This window comes from Perna viridis, chromosome 10 (assembly GCF_037379345.1).
Source record: "Perna viridis isolate PV_CMFRI_1.1 ecotype Kerala chromosome 10, ASM3737934v1, whole genome shotgun sequence".
NCBI lineage: Eukaryota > Metazoa > Mollusca > Bivalvia > Mytilida > Mytilidae > Perna > Perna viridis.
The window spans coordinates 19,280,496-19,297,019 of NC_142454.1; the positions used below are offsets into that span (position 1 = coordinate 19,280,496).

Genomic DNA, 16,524 nt, shown 5'->3' on the forward strand with positions numbered 1-16,524 from the left:
GTCAGTTTTGAAGGTCTTAGATAAAGTTTTACTAGTATAATCCTTACTATTTGGCTTATAGACATAATGTCTGTGTTAACATCAGAATCATATCTTAAATATGTGTAGACTCAAAAAGATATAATCTATTTAAATCTTATAGTCATATCTTCTGCATGTACATACATACTCATAGCAATGGTCTGTCAACATCAGAACCATATCTTAAATATGTGTAGACTCAAAGTGATACAGTCCATCTTAATTCTATAATCATATCTTCTGCATTAATGTACTTATAGTAATGATCAGTCATCCTCAGAACCATATCTTCCTATATTTGGCTCACAGTGATTCAGTTTGTTCAAAGTTTAGAATCCATATCTTTTCAAAGTGATTTGGACTTTCTTTACTTTAGCATATACAGAACCATTTCTCCCACTTTTGGGCTCATAGTTATATGGTATGTATTAACCTCAGAACCACATCTCTCAGTTTACAAACCTAAGTTATTTGGTCTCAGTGTCTGTCTGAAATTCCAAACCATATCCCATGTGTGGGTCTGGGTGTCAAAAGATTAGGCCCAAAGCAGTGCTAAGCTAGTCGTTAAAAGGTGACTAAATAGTGTTCAGAACCATAACCGGGGGCTAGGGCACCCTGCCCACAGAACAACGGGGTTGTGTGCTCCAGGTGGTTAAATGGGGTACCCCTGGCATGTTATATGCTGAGGTCGTTAGGCCATAATACAGAAAACCTGACCATAAATAATCATGGTGCAACTTGATGGAAAAGATACCGCATTCCTCTCACGTTAAAGAACCCTTCTGTAGTATTATACCGGATAAGGAACCATTGGGCTCCACCAAAGGTGGCTAAATTACCGACCCTACCTATATCTCCCTATTTCAAGTGGAAATCAAAATTTGTCAACCTTATTATCCTTGTGTCCTATCCCATTTTTTATTTCACAATCATTTCATGTTCATTTTATCATCCATTTCATGTTCATCGCCTGAATGTAGTTGAAATATTGCAGCTTGGGCTTAAACCCCAACAATCAATCAATCAATCCTAACAATATCTTGCCTATTTTTGGACTAAAGTTAATTTCAGAACCAAATCTCCTATATTCAGGCTAACATTGAAATACTGTAAAAAGTACTTTAATTGTGGATACCAATTTTCATGGTTTACAGAAGAAATACTAGTTCATGGATTCTTGAATTCGTGGTTTTGAGGTTTCAGGATACACATCACTAAGATTCTCCATTTCGTTGGGAACCAAATTTAATGGTGTAGCCTACCCACGAAAACCAAGAAAATTGGTACCCCATAAACAGTAGTATTTCCACAGTAGTTGGTCTTAAAGTCAAAACCATTTTTGATCTTTATATGTATGTACAGCAAAGCATTAATTCATCCCAACCTTTCTGATATCAGTAGCAGCAGCAGGAGAATCAGGGACTACTTTATCTACCACAACTACATCCTCATACTTTTCCAACATAAAATCTTCTTTAAATGTCAGGCCTATAGACTGGGTTGTACCCTTCACTATCTTAGCTTCATATACTACCCATACTTTCTTCCTCAATTCTTCATACTCAAGCCATCTTAATTTGTCTGAAATTAAATTGATTTGTAGGAAGCATGGAGCTATAAAATTGAAAATATTTTATAACATATACATGTATATAGACTGCAGCCAGGAAAGAAAGTTTGAGAATAATTTGTCTGTCATTAACATTTTTTCACAATAAAATAACTTTTTGGTGGTTTTTCTTTAATCTCAAACTTCATGTAATGATAACATGTAGACTATGGACCTAGTTTTACAGTTTATCTTGGATTAGTTGCAAATTGGTTCATTTTTTCCCAATTTCTTTTATAACAGAAAATCATACATCTTTAATGAAAGAAAACCAAAAAGATGACAATAATTTTCTTAACTTTCATACTGCAATAGTTTTTTACATGCAGCCTTTGGTCTTACTTACCAACACTTAGGGTGCAAAATAGGTAACTATCAACATGGTCAACCAATAGTTGGGTACAACTCATGACCTTGACCTCTAACTGTCCTTGACCCACAACATTTCCTTTCACCGAAATTTCTTTAGGAGTTAAGGATTCCTCAGGAGGTGTGAAGAATGGCTTATATCTCATCTTATAATGTGGCAATGTGTGCTTCTTTCTAAGTACTCTTTTGATCTGAAGCAAAATAAGATTACTGATTTTTTTTAAATTCATGTAATTACAATTTCCTTTCTTATTTCAATTACTACATCTAAACGAACATTATCATTGTATCAAAGATTAAACACAACATGGAAATACTTTCCACTCTACATATATACATATATGTTTGACGTCTTGATCAAACGTACACTACAAAGAAATTATCATTAGACCACCAATAGGATATGTAAGTCTCGTTGTGTGACCCAGTGATTTCACGAGAATGGGTCCTAGTCTACCATTCAAAAGCATGGAGACTTGTCATTAAGAGAGCATTGAGTTCAGTGTTGAGGGCAAAACATCTTTTTGTGTAAAAAATACCAATAAAAATTACAAATATCTATTTCTACATGATAAAGGTATTAAGAAAAAACATAAAATTGAAGATTTTGCTTTGTTATACAGCGTTTTGAGTACCCGGAAGTAAACAATAAAAGGCAGATCGGTCTTCTGTTTTCGATACGTTCTATGTCGTAAATTCCGGTAAAGAAAATGAAACTAGAACGAGACTTGCATACCCTATTACCATATGACGATAACTAAATATTCAAATTAATTTATTCACATATAGATATTGTCATATTAGGTTGATCGCATCCTCACAAATATCTCATATTTCATTATAAAAAATATATGATACTTGAGTGAAATGTCAAAATATATGTATGTGACCTGTACTAAATTGAAAATTGTATAATAAGATAGTTACATGTATGAATAAAAAGTTATTCTGCTAATGTGATGTCAAATGCACAGAAATGTTTAAACCTTATAGCTCCTACTCAATTTCAAGAACCAAAATAGCACTGGAGTGTGCATACATATTTCTACACTTAATCTTCCATCCAGATTTGGAAGGAATCCACCGAGTGGATTCACAGAAATGCAACATGGTAAATGATTAGAACAGATGGTCAGACTGTTACAATGACCATGTTACTGCTTTGTTTCATGACAGGGGACAAATAAATCATGTATCTGATCTACACTGATGAAAAATTACCTGACTTATAATAAGAGAGGCCACTTGTGGTACAGGTCTTCCACCAAACTTTGATTCTACCTCAAATTCTACATCAGGATCCTGAAATATTGGTAGTTTATACAGTGATCTTATTAATAATACTATGGAATTATGTTATTACTCAAATCAATGTCAATATAAATACAAAACTTGTTTTATGTATTGTTTTAGCTCTATAGATAAAAATAAACTTCACAGGAATGCTAATCAAAGCACTCAAATACCTGTATTTTCATATCATAAATACATGTAAGTCAGAATTTTCTCATATTGTTTTTTTTTAACTTCTTTAATTTGGTCTATTGAATTAAAAAGAGTAATCAAGGGAACCAAGGTTATAGCTGTAATCAAAAGAATGTAATCCAGGGACAAAGACCAGACATGGAAAACAGACATACACAACAAAGAACATAAAGTATCTAAAATTATACATACAAAGTAACAAAAGCAAAGCAAATGAGCAACTCCAACTCCACTAAAAACTGGGAGCATGGACCAGGTGCCATTTAATTCAATATTTTACCCCTTGTTATCCTAAACAATGTAGTATAAACGGTCAGCCTGTGGTAAAATAATGATAAAATGGAGTTTCCGTGATTTATTCTTTAGAAAGGTAGAGTAAAACACTGTTTAGTAATGTACATGTACCTCATAAAATGTGAAAGACCAGTGAGTATAAGGCCTTTGTGTAAACTGTAATCTTCCCATTCCTTTAAGTTTGGTAACAGTCACAGATAAATAGGCCCACTTCTTAAACACTAGATCTATCTCCATAGCCAGCTGAAATCCTCCAGTGTAGTCAATATCTGCCATTATATCAACCTCCTGTTAAAATGGTTATTAGATTAAAATACTGAATCAGCATATATAAGGTAAATCAAAAGATATTTAAATTTTCACAATTTTGGAAAAGAGCTTAGACTATAGAATGGGAGGTTTTAAATCAACATACTTAACTTTCTGCATCAAAAGATTGTGACTCGTGTGTTGATGGTGACATTCAATTTTCTTACTTATCATTGTTTAAATTTTTAATCAACTTCATCATTACTTTAGTTCTGTTTACATGCTCTGAATTCTGCCATATATCTAGCTACATGCAATAACAACTTAGATATAAATGTATAAACATATATAATACTGTTATCCCATCCTCATGGAAAATCCATTAAAACAAACAAAAAAATCTACATTATTGAATTTAATGAAATCAACTAAAAGATATGAAATAACTAGTATTCAGTACAGAAAGTTTTGTGAGGGCACAGGAGCCTTGCCCTTTTTGATGGGTTTTATAAGACCACTGCATCTTTTAGTCATTTTTTCCTAAACAGATGTGAATGCTTGCATGTTGAATCATGCTATAGTGCCCTTTCTTGACCTGTCTTAATCAAATACTGCAGTAAGCACTAATAAGAGAACCAATACAAACCTCAATAGATTCATCTTTATGGAATTTGACAGAGTCTACAGCCACACATTTGATTACAGGAAATGTTGGACCAAGGTTGAAATCTCTCAACTGAAACAAAGTTCTTATTAATGCACTGTCCTAGTCTTTACAGTTCAACATAATTTTAATAGATAAAGTAAGAGAAGCCAGAAAAGAAATTGTGTTTGATTAAAAGTTGGTAACTTAATACAATGTTTTTGTGACCTCACAACAACAGTTATATTCTGTCAGTGACTATAACAATGTATATCACTTGTAAATATTAAGTCAGTACTTTTTGACTGCTTAAATAGATTGATTGCAAAATAAATATGAATATATTGTGTATAAATATTGTATGTATAAGTTAGTGTATATTAAAATAATACTGTTATCTTTTCTATGAGCTTTCCAGTGGTGCTCTGTAGCATATCGTTGAACTCCATATTGATCTTCTTTGTTACCCATCTGAAGAAAAAAAACTTTTATAACATACATGTACATGTACCTGTAGTTGAATACCTTCGCCTCAGTAGTCTTCTAGTTGTGTTCATCATTTTTAATACTCGATTTCAGAAATTGTCCAGAATTACAAAATCTGGACCAGAATTAATATACAAAAAATGTATCGATAATGTGACTCCTGAGTTTTGTTAGACATAAAAATATTGCGTCCCAGGTAACACCAATAATATTTTGTCAACGTAAAAAAAATTGTATGAAATGGAATCTTCAAATTGAAAAAAAATGATGTTGACAACCCTTCTAGAAAAGCAGATGACGCTTACCCTACCCGTGCACCTGGTCCATGCTCCCAGTTTTTAGTGGAGTCTGAGTTGCTCATTTGCTTTTGTTACTTCTTGTATGTATTATTTTAGTTACTTTATGTTCTTTGTTGTGTATGTCCGTTTTCCACGTCTGGTCTTTGTCCCTGGATTCCATTCTTTTGATTACCGCTATAACCTTGGTTCCCATGATTACTCTTTCAAAGTTTTTGTGTGCTGTGCCAGATTGTAAGCCTAACAAAACATTACAAGAAACATTTTTCCTACCTCCATCACAAAGAGTGATCTATCTAAAAAATCATGTATTTAATTTGCGGTAAATTACTTTAAGTAACTTTTGGAAAAGAGAACAGCAATGTTATAATACAAATAAAAACAATTCCACTCTTTGTAACACAACTTTAAACACAAGTATATGTAACTTTCTCTGACAGTGTATGTAACTGTTAAAACAAAACTGAAAATTTCCTAAGCAATGAGAATGGAAGAAGAAGGGTTCTAATTCAAGATACGTGTATTCTTAAAGGTTATTGCAAGATAACATATATAATTCACCACAGTAACATGTACATTCAAATACATGTAAGTTACCTTCTGACACCAGTTGTGTCTCTCAGCTCCTTGAACAAAAAGTGGATGATAAGGTTGACAGCCAAACATGATTCTTTTTTACCTTTCTTTTCAAGGTCAGTCACTGCTGACAGTAAAAACTGAAAAATTGTCCACATCATCAGTCATTTTAAAACAACCAAGCTATAAATCTATACAAAAATACAACCACATGTAAATGTACATTATTTTTTTCATCTCTCACAATTTTTTTACCTAAAATACAAATGCAGGGTTTTTTCCAGGAATTTGAAAGCTTTAGTCACTTTCACGTGAGAAAATGAGGACCATTTTAATGGTATATTTTTTTAAAGTAGAGTAGTATTTGCATCTGACATAAGATATTTCAGAATCATCTGTTCTTTACAGCACTTTGTAAAGACATTAAATAAAACTTAAATGTACATGTGCATTGTACATTACATATGAATAAAGCACATTTTTTTTCTATTGTCATGCAAGCATGTTTTCCACAGTATACAAATAGTATGGCGGAGATTTAATTAAAAAAGAAACTCCTTAGCTTTTAAGAATCCTAAAAATAGTGTGTAAATCCTTTATACTCTTCTACACACATTAATCAAGGACATACAAGTGTACATCCCTGGCATAGTTTTAAATGTACATGTATTTCATATAAAAAATGCTGTTTTCTGCCCATTGTAGAAACACAAAAATACATCAACATTGTAGCACAGTTTAGATATAGAACTGCCTTAACACGCACCAGTGCTACATTGGACAGATATAAATATTTTCAAATAGGTATTTCCCTGTTGTTGCCTCATGAGATTCTATTTTTAGCACAATTTTCAACTGTGCTTTTGGGAACCAGACTGAGTTAATCATAAATTTATGTCATTATTTTTCAGTTATATTAAGTATTGGTCCCTGAGGAATTCATTGAGAGCATAAATGATATCTTCAAGATCGTAAATATTGCTGACATGCAACTACAAAATGTAATGACACCGGGGTAATGACAAAATTACCCACATTTGGTTTACACTCAAGTTTGATGTACAAAAATAAATGATAAATTACTTTTTATGTCATTTTGAGACAGTTAATGAGAAGTAAAGGAATTTTCAAAGCAGCAATTGTTGCCAGCATTTGAACTTTTATGCTTGAGTGGTCAGAGATCGACATTTACTCCACGTGCGGTACCTGATTAGTGTAATTGGCGAATTAAGAGATTGTTTACACAAAATTTTGACACCTGTTCAAGTGTTGAGAGTTGTAATTAGGTTGGGGCAATTAAATTGTCACTTTCGCCGCTTGAACCAATATTGGCCTTACAGCTCTTAACGTTTTTTGTACTTTCAAAGATTTCAGTTGACGAAATGAGACTCGATTATTTTCTTCATTCTGAAAAGTCCTTCGTCATTGGCAAAAATGATGACCACTAGAAAAACCACTGCAAATGTACATGTATGTGTGCATAAGAATTAAAATGATTCAAGCACAACCTATTCTAGCACAACACCATTTCATTTTTACAAATGTTTTAGATACTCTTTTCAGGAAGGCTACTTTTCTACTGAACCCAACATCAATTTGTACATTGAATCTTGTACAATGTATACATGCAAATGATCAGTCAAATTTAATTATAACAACACAGCAAGAACTTTGTAAAAAAATTGCATCCATTAAATGTTCTCCCTAAGATTTAAAGAAAGCATCCTCTGAATTTCAATATAACATCTAGCATCTAAAAATTATAGCATCACATTTGTACTGGACCCTATGGGAAGTTCTTTACGAAGAACATCCTGGTAAAATATATAGCATCAGGGCAATGTGATGCTACATGTATATGGCCCTGGGGAGATCCCTGTCATTGGTATGAGATAAGACAAGCCTAAATTTACAGAAAGTAAAATGATAACTCCCTGAAAATCATATTGAAGAGATGCAACTAAGAACTAACCAAGTCCGATTGCTGAGATGGAAAAAATGCATGTTTTTCAATCATTAATATCTTCAAATATAGAAATGAATACTAAAAAATGCTTTGGAATATCTATTCAGGAGATCATTTAGAAGAAGTTTTTATCAATTCAGAAGATAGCTGCTACAGATTTTGAATTAACTTTCCAGGTTTTGGGTATGTTAACCAAAGGCACCAATGAAGCTTCAGCTCACTGTACCTCCCATATCCCAAAATGCCTGGATGTGCAGAAGAGAGAGAATATGAAATAAGTTGGTATACCTGCATAACACCTGTAGTGATAAAAGCTTTTGTATAAATAATAAATCTAACCTTTGGAAGAACATAAGAAGAATACTGTGGTTTATGGGGAATGTGTTCAACTGGTAAAGATAGCACTTGTCTACGAATTATGTAAGTCAGAACTAACACAGTAACTACAACACCAACAATGAAAGAGGCAAGACACAGAGTTAACCACATTCCCCTTTGTGTCAGCTAATCTTCATTTTAGTCCTAATTATTGTGGCCTTCCGCTAATAGTACTAAGTTATTAGTTCATTATTCCTTAAAAATCGTCAGCAGAGAGGGCCTCAAATCTCGACCTTTTAAGGGTTTCTATTTCGATATGAATCATACAATCCATGCCTCAACGAAAAGATAAAGTTTATGTGTGTGTGACATATTTCAGATCATCAGTTTTAAAAAGGCTGATTGTCTTCTAAATTTACACGATAGTCTTCGAAACAATTTTGATGTTGATTGTTTTCGTGAATATTGAAGAGTGACTTCAAGGGACGCAACTCACTACCGGTAGTAATAATTAACAATCCGTGAAGATCTAGAAAGACCTGAGATTGTCATGGAAGTCCGAAGGAAAAGAGATATTCTTATTTTCATTGTTTTTCCTTTATATGGTAGATTTGATTATTAGTAAGTAAAATACAAATTTTTTAATGAAAGCAAATAGAAACAAAGCAATGAAAACCAGATACTCATTTGCTTTCTGACTTCCACTGTGATAACAGATCTTCTTAAATCTTCTAAAGTCTTGAATTTGTGCCACCAGAATCGGAGTTAGATGATAACCAAAACATCATTTGTAGTGACAAATCATTACAACGGACTTATATTGACGTCAAGCAAGCAAGTCAAGCTAATTGAAATGAACTAATTATAAACAAACTGCATATGATGTTTCTGTCCATGTGCAGCTATGCATGTGCCATAAACAATGACAAATCCAGAGTGATGGTTCAGAGGTTGGTCTTGGAACCCTTTTCTGTTGGAAAATTTTAACTTCATGTAATAAATTGGTAAACATTTTTGTAATGTCTGTGGTGATTTACTGATTATTTTAATGCAGTGGTAAAACAGACTTAAAAAGATAAATAAAATTTAAGATTTTTCGAAGTCTTGAAAATTATGAATTAGGAATCCCTGTATTCCGTCTCTAGTCGACTATAAATACATCATTTAACATTTCCTCGTTACGGTGTATCCATCTGCGCAATGGAAACTGATTTTTTTCAACGTGTCACAGTTTTCCTTTCCTCTTTCGACTACCTCGGACTTGACTTTTCAATTATGAGCAACTCGGCGGATGTTTCTAGAAAAGCAGAGGATGCTTACCCTACCGGTGCACCTGGTCCATGCTCCCAGTTTTTAGTGGAGTCCGAGTTGCTCGTTTAATTGCTTTTGTTACTTTGTATGTATGATTTTAGTTACTTTATGTTCTTTGTTGTGTTTGTCTGTTTTCCATGTCTGGTCTTTGTCCCTGGATTACATTCTTTTGATTACCGCCATAACCTTGGTTCCCCATGATTACTTTTGATATCATTTCTGGTTTTTTTTATGTTTTTATAAACAAAAAGCCACGTACAATATGCACGTGACGAAATCCTTAATAGACAATGATGATACGGATGATCATGTAGTGCACCGGCTACACTAAGGTTTATAAATAATAGAATATTACTATTATAATACATAGGGTCAAGCAGGCGCGTAGCTACCGTTAGGCAAAAAAGCTTTTGCTTGCACTTATTTTTTTTTTATTTATTTATTTTTGGATAAAATACATCCAGGAGAGGCATAAATGATGCTCTAAAACGCTATCTCCGCTGAGCTTCGAGGGGGGGGGGGCTTCGCCCGCCTCCTGGACCTGCTGACCCCCAGACCCCCTGCCGTAATTTTGCCTACACTTCAATTTGGCCTCAGCTACGCGCCTGTCAAGTCAAGTAAAGTCAAATAAACTTTACTTAAAGTCGAAATATCAAACAAGAAACATAAGCTCTGTCGAGCTTTTAAAATCGACATAAATAAACACAAGAATGTATACACATAAACTTAAAACAACATGACATACAAATCATAAATAACATGCAAGTAATCAAGCACACGAATAGAGGACTAACGTAAAAGCAATGTAAACTAGATAAAAACAGATGCTACTATATATAAGCAGCTAAAAAGCATTAAAAATAACATGCCAGCAAAATTAAAATAATAAATGAAAGATTTTAAGGAGATGATGTTGCATCTGTCAGTTGGATAAGCTAAACTATTGGCAAAAGGAGCAAGAACGTCCCTCCTCCCAATTATTTATCAAACTTTTATACTGATCATATCCCCTCTTAATTCATTTGGAAGTTGGTTCTATAGTTTAGCTGCCCCATAACTGACAGAGTGCATGCCATACCTGGTTGTGTTTGCTCTTGTTATGTTCACCAAGTTTGTATACCTAAAAGAGTAAGAACTTTCTTTAACAGTTATCATATCATGTAAGTATACAAAAGTAAGCTTATTAATTATTGCATATACATGTATAGCTAAAAATCTTAAAATAATTTACAAGCTTACTCCTGATTTGACAAATTTGACAGTTCTAACATCGTTGGGAATTTTTCAGACCTTTCTATACGTTTATATATCTTCCCTGTATCAAATATACATGTATCATTCTGAAGTGATTGCTTTGGACAAAACAAAACTACAGTTGCGATCACTTCTAATCTCTCTTCGATCCTGTCAGGACTAAACTGTCAGAAACTGTTCTGACCCGCGACACACCTTGTCAGGGCCTGTCAGGACTTCGGACAAGCTCTGTCATAATCCCAGACAGCATGCCTCCGTTGGGCCAACGTTGGCTGATAGTTGGATCGTTGGCGTTGGCAAGACAACGTTGGCCCAATATAGTAGTCCGTAGTTATGGAAATGTTTCTTCTTGGTTTATTTTTAACCAAAATGGTTTTCACTTGACAACCAAATGATTAAACACGCCATTTTGAAATTTCAAATACTTTCATATCATAAAAAGGTTCTATGTTGGCCCAACGTTGGTCCAACGTTTGCTCTACTACATTTGAACAACCATTTCATTTTATGTTTCTCTTTAAAATCTTATTTTTAGAAGCGAATTCTCCGTGATATTATTGTTAAATTTTGATTTTTAAATCAAAACCATGATTACATGATTTGCATTATTCTACATTTGTCCAACCCAGAGCCAACAGTGAGCCAACACTGAACCAACACTGAACCAACGTCGAAACGAATTTGGTAACAAACATGTTAAAAAGACTTAATATTATTCTTGATGCAAAAATGTATGTCGATCTCAAGAAAGTAAAACTAGAAAGCAAATGTATGGAAGCAAATATTGTGTTGCATCTAAACTGCGATACTAAGTTGGGCCAACGTTGGCTCAACGTTGAAACACTAAAATATATATATTTATTAGTATAATTTTACTTTTCTCGAGTTCTGTTATCTGCATGTTTAATATTCATGCAACAAGTATTCTCATTTAATATTTAGAACTTAATAACACAAAAAAATCATTATAACTAAATCTAATTTATGATAACAACAGTGTACACGATTATCTCCCCCTTATGCAGCTTTGTAACTGAGAGCATAATACACCTTTTACAAAACAAAAGTTGTCTTTCATTTTGAACAAATGTATACATATTTTCAATGTTAATTCCTCCTAAACACAAAACAGTGACAAGTATCATTATATGTTTATTCAATGCAAAAAAGTGCAAATTTTCAATAATTAGTATACCAATGCTCGTAGTATCTGCTAATTTTATAATATATTTTCTTGTTTTAATCTTGTGAACACATGTACTCCCGAACAGTTAGAGTGGGAAACGCTCTCGGACCCACGTGGGGTCTGGGAGTAGGCCAGAACGTCAACACAACAGCCCAGCCGCTAGTAGGACTGAGTTCTTCGGTCAGGTATTCCGAAGGCTGGGCTCCGCTACCTTATACTACTAACCGGCATTATAAACATAATCTCCGTAAGAGGCGGTCGTGCGAGATCCGAGATCCGTAAGGATAGTCAAGACCGTAAAAATCCCCTATCATCATCAATCTTGTGAACTACAATCAGCTTCTCATTGGTATATTCTTACGATAAAGAATTTATATGATAAACTGAGGGGAAATGTAAGAGCTTAATCTGCACAGCATCAACACTCTGTGACATGACCACGAAATACAAAATAAAATATCTAAGGAATACAATCGTCTGACCATATGGTTGGGTTAACGTTGGGCTTATGTTTGGCCAACATTGGGGATTCATTGGGTCAATGTCGGTATTACTAATGTCCGAAATCCCCCTAATACTCTGAAAACCCCAAAAATATATCCGAAATCCCTGCTGGAATAGGGAAATCCCCTATGAAATATGACATATGTAAGTAGGTTAAATTACATATAATTATTTTACCCAAAAATATAATTTGATGAAATTATTTAATGTTTTACATTTTGTATCGTTTCGTCCTAAAGCATGACATGTGAAGAATTGAAGACAATATAAATTATATCCACAAAGTTTTTGCATCAATTTGAAGTTTTAATCAATAAATAATTTAAGTTAAAAGAAGCACAAAGGTGCTCCGAATAATCCCGAAATTTTGATAATGTAAATATTATGGTAATCACGGTGTAGATTCTTGATATTTGCCACGCACAATAAATTAATTACTATATCAGCGCAATGATTATCATATGTATTAATTAAGAAGAGCCGATAACAATTCAAATCAATCGATTTGACCGACTCATTAATAATAATTAATATACAATATCGTCCTGATCAAAAGTAAAAATTCGGAAAGGAATACTAATCAAAAGTCCCAATTTTGGCATAAATAGCGATATTTTTTACATGTCCCAATATGAATATCATTACATGAAACGTCAACATGATAACATACGTTAGAGGTGAAAACGATAGTCTTTCAAATTTTTATTTAACTCACTGGAATTTGATGCATTCGTTTTTAAATCAGCAGAACACTTGTATCAAAGTAGAAAGGCTATAGTTCAAGAAGAATATGAATTAGATGATATAATAAGAAATGCTCCAACAGCAAATATCGCTAAAAGACTGTCCAAAGACGTAAGAACAACAAACACATGGGAAGAACTCAGACCCATTATCATGGCAGAAATTCTTAAGATAAATTTTTTGCAATGTGAAGAATTTCGAAAGGCACTATAAGAAAGTCACCTGAGCCTTATGAAGGGTGTGTGTGTAGTTTTAACTTTTCTTAGAATAACTTCAACAACTTTTTTCGCGGACTATTGCAGACACGCCCGAGCCTTATAAAGGGTGTCTGTGTAGTTTTAACTTTTCTTAGAATAACTTCAATAACTTTTTTTCGCGGACTATTGCAGACACGCCCGAGCCTTGTGCAGGGTGTCTGCGTAGTTTTAACTTTTCTTAGAATAACTTCAATAACTTTTTTTCGCGGACTATTGCAGACACGCCCGAGCCCTGTGCAGGGTGTCTGCGTAGTTTTAACTTTTCTTAGAATAACTTCAATAACTTTTTTTCGCGGACTATTGCAGACACGCCCGAGCCTTGTGCAGGGTGTCTGCGTAGTTTTAACTTTTCTTAGAATAACTTCAATAACTTTTTTTCGCGGACTATTGCAAACACGATCGAGCCTTGTGCAGGGTGTCTGTGTAGTTTTAAATTTAAAAACTTTAATGGCCTTTAAGTCCCACACTAATAAATAAATAATTAATAAAAGATAAATATTTTTCTCAAGACAAAAATTTTAAATTAAAAATATAAATAAATAGTTTTAAAAATACAAAAACAAATATAATAAATTTAATTCTGAACTAAGTATGCATTTTTCAATTATTAATATTTCAATAACATTTTTAAATCACATCCCAAAAATTTTATGCCCACCTCCACATGCTCATAGCCGTGACAATGGCGTGGGGGCTCCTTATTGGTCTAATATGAGCACTTAATTAAAATAATTTTGTTAATAAAATCGATGACATTTTATTGGTAAGTTCATTTTATATATATATCGCCAATCGGTACCGGTAATCTTTGTTTTAGCGTTTCCCATAGCGTCAGCCATATTGGATTGGATTTGTATGGGGCGAACGATACAATATTACAAAACATTAAATAATTTCATCAAATTATATTTTTACGGTAAAATGAAGATATATAAAATAACCTACTTGTATTTATGTCATATTTCATGGGGGATTTCCCTATTCCAGCGGGGATTTCGGATACATTTTCGGGGTTTTCGGAGTATTAGGGGGATTTCGGACATTAGTAATACCCGGTAAATGTTGGCATTACGTTAGGCCAGCGTTGGCCCAACTATTGTTTGCCGTCGTTGGGCCAACGTTGGCTCTCTTTGCACTTACAACGTTAGGCCAACATTGGGTAGCCTACGCTGGCCCAACGTAAATAAATCCGTTGAACCAACGTTGGCCCAGCGTAGGAATGCTGTCTGGGATTTGTCATGGGTCCTGATACCCTCATGTGAGAAACGGGTTATACTAAACAAAGAGTGGTAAAGAGCACAAAAGTCTGGTAAAGACTGGTACCGAAATATTGATTTATTTTATTGAATAAAAGTTTCTTTGTATCTATATAGTGATATTCTTTTATTTTTAGCTAAAATAAATGTTTTGGTGCATTTCTGTAGACATTTATTTACATACGGTCACGACTTCAACATTTTCGTTTCTCCGACATGGCGGCCGTAAAGTCTGGAGGTACATAATTCGTGACAATTTCAGTGTGTAATATTGTTTTTATGTGAGTTGTAGTTTAATCATGTTATTTTGTCATTTTCATATGTTTTTGAAACTTGTCAGTCTTTAATATAGTATTTTATAACTCCCAGATGTCACGACAGATTCGTTGTAAACAAAGGATAGAGTAAGTATAAAATAGATTCGGAATGGAGATGAAAAAAAACGAAATATTCAAATAGATTTATTAAATAGTGGTGTTTTAAGCCCGATCAGCACAGAAAGTCTATATCCAGGCAATGTTCATAATAGACAACCATTACATAATTTTGGTTTCATATAGAAAATTTATTCTGGAATATTCAATCAAAAAATAATTTATAAAATTTAAAATCCACAAAGAGAAATTTAAGGGGAAAGTTGAACTTGATAAATACCCAATCAACCAATCATTGATAATTCTTTTTTTTTCTGTTATTTACCTAAAAAATTATCTAAAATTATTTCATATCATTTCTATTTAAAAAAACGTATGTCAGGTCTTTTACTCTCCTGTCTTGCAGGCGAATAAAGGTTGTCCGTAGACAGTAATGTAAAGAAAAATCTAAGTAATTTTAACTATATATAAGTTTTTGAAATGCAAGTAGGAGAATTGAACTTCATGGAATATCAATCAATCAATATATAGAGATCACCATTACTCCCTCCCTTTATTTTAAAATATTTTTGAAGGTCCTGATATATCAATCAATCTTTTTATCATTATAAATTAGAATTTCATATTTCAGATATTTTTCTCATACAATTGCTGACCAGAGGGACATACTATTTAATTTACTTTCTCTTTTTCTGTCAATAAATCCGTATTGTAAGTCTCTTACTCTCCATCGTCCGTAAAGTAAGTTATATCCAAGAAAAAAATGTAATATTCAAAGTATTGCCGTAAGTAATGTCTTTTATCCTCCTGTCTTGCAGGCGAATAAATGTCCGTTACGTAAGTCAAAATTTCCTTCTTTCAATTTTATTTTAATGAATCATTTATTTAGATTTATCTCATTTCAATCTAGTTTATTTCATTTCATTTTATTTTATTTTATGTTATTTCATTTCATTATTTCATTTCATGTCATGTCATATCTTGTCATGTCATTTATTTTATTTTATTTTATTTTATTTTATTTTATTATTATAAGTTCATTTAATTCTGTTTAAAGTCTTAGTTCACGACAACGACACGATATAGTGTTTTTTATTTTCAAACTAAAGTAATCTTAAGTTTTTTTGTTAGTCGCAGTGTGAGTCTTGCATGACTTCACGCGCTTTCGCATACCCGGCTTTTACGCAACTCTGTTCACAGAGGGTATGGTCAAGTGACCTCCGGTCGAGGTCAAAGTGTCCACGGGCCTGATCTTGAAATTAACTAATTTCAACAGGCGTCGTGATTTCTGCTCTGGGGTAAGCTATATCCAAGTCTCGTGGGAGA

The 16,524-nt window shown here is 33.3% G+C and overlaps 1 protein-coding gene across 1 annotated transcript in view; it reads right to left on the bottom strand.

Annotated features, from left to right (window-relative positions):
• LOC148604845 (PDZ domain-containing protein 8-like) overlaps positions 1 to 8,798 on the bottom strand; it is a 31,861-nt gene extending 23,063 nt beyond the window's left edge. The window contains exons 1-8 of the mRNA XM_088550565.1: positions 8,334 to 8,798; positions 6,050 to 6,168; positions 5,063 to 5,141; positions 4,674 to 4,763; positions 3,890 to 4,066; positions 3,221 to 3,301; positions 1,977 to 2,190; positions 1,406 to 1,602 (exon numbers count right to left, since the gene is read on the bottom strand). Of these exons, the coding sequence (XP_088406691.1) occupies positions 1,406 to 1,602; positions 1,977 to 2,190; positions 3,221 to 3,301; positions 3,890 to 4,066; positions 4,674 to 4,763; positions 5,063 to 5,141; positions 6,050 to 6,168; positions 8,334 to 8,483 (1,107 nt within the window). The 5' untranslated portion in view covers positions 8,484 to 8,798. The remainder of the gene's footprint in view (positions 1 to 1,405; positions 1,603 to 1,976; positions 2,191 to 3,220; positions 3,302 to 3,889; positions 4,067 to 4,673; positions 4,764 to 5,062; positions 5,142 to 6,049; positions 6,169 to 8,333) is intronic.
• Positions 8,799 to 16,524: the final 7,726 nt, after the last annotated feature.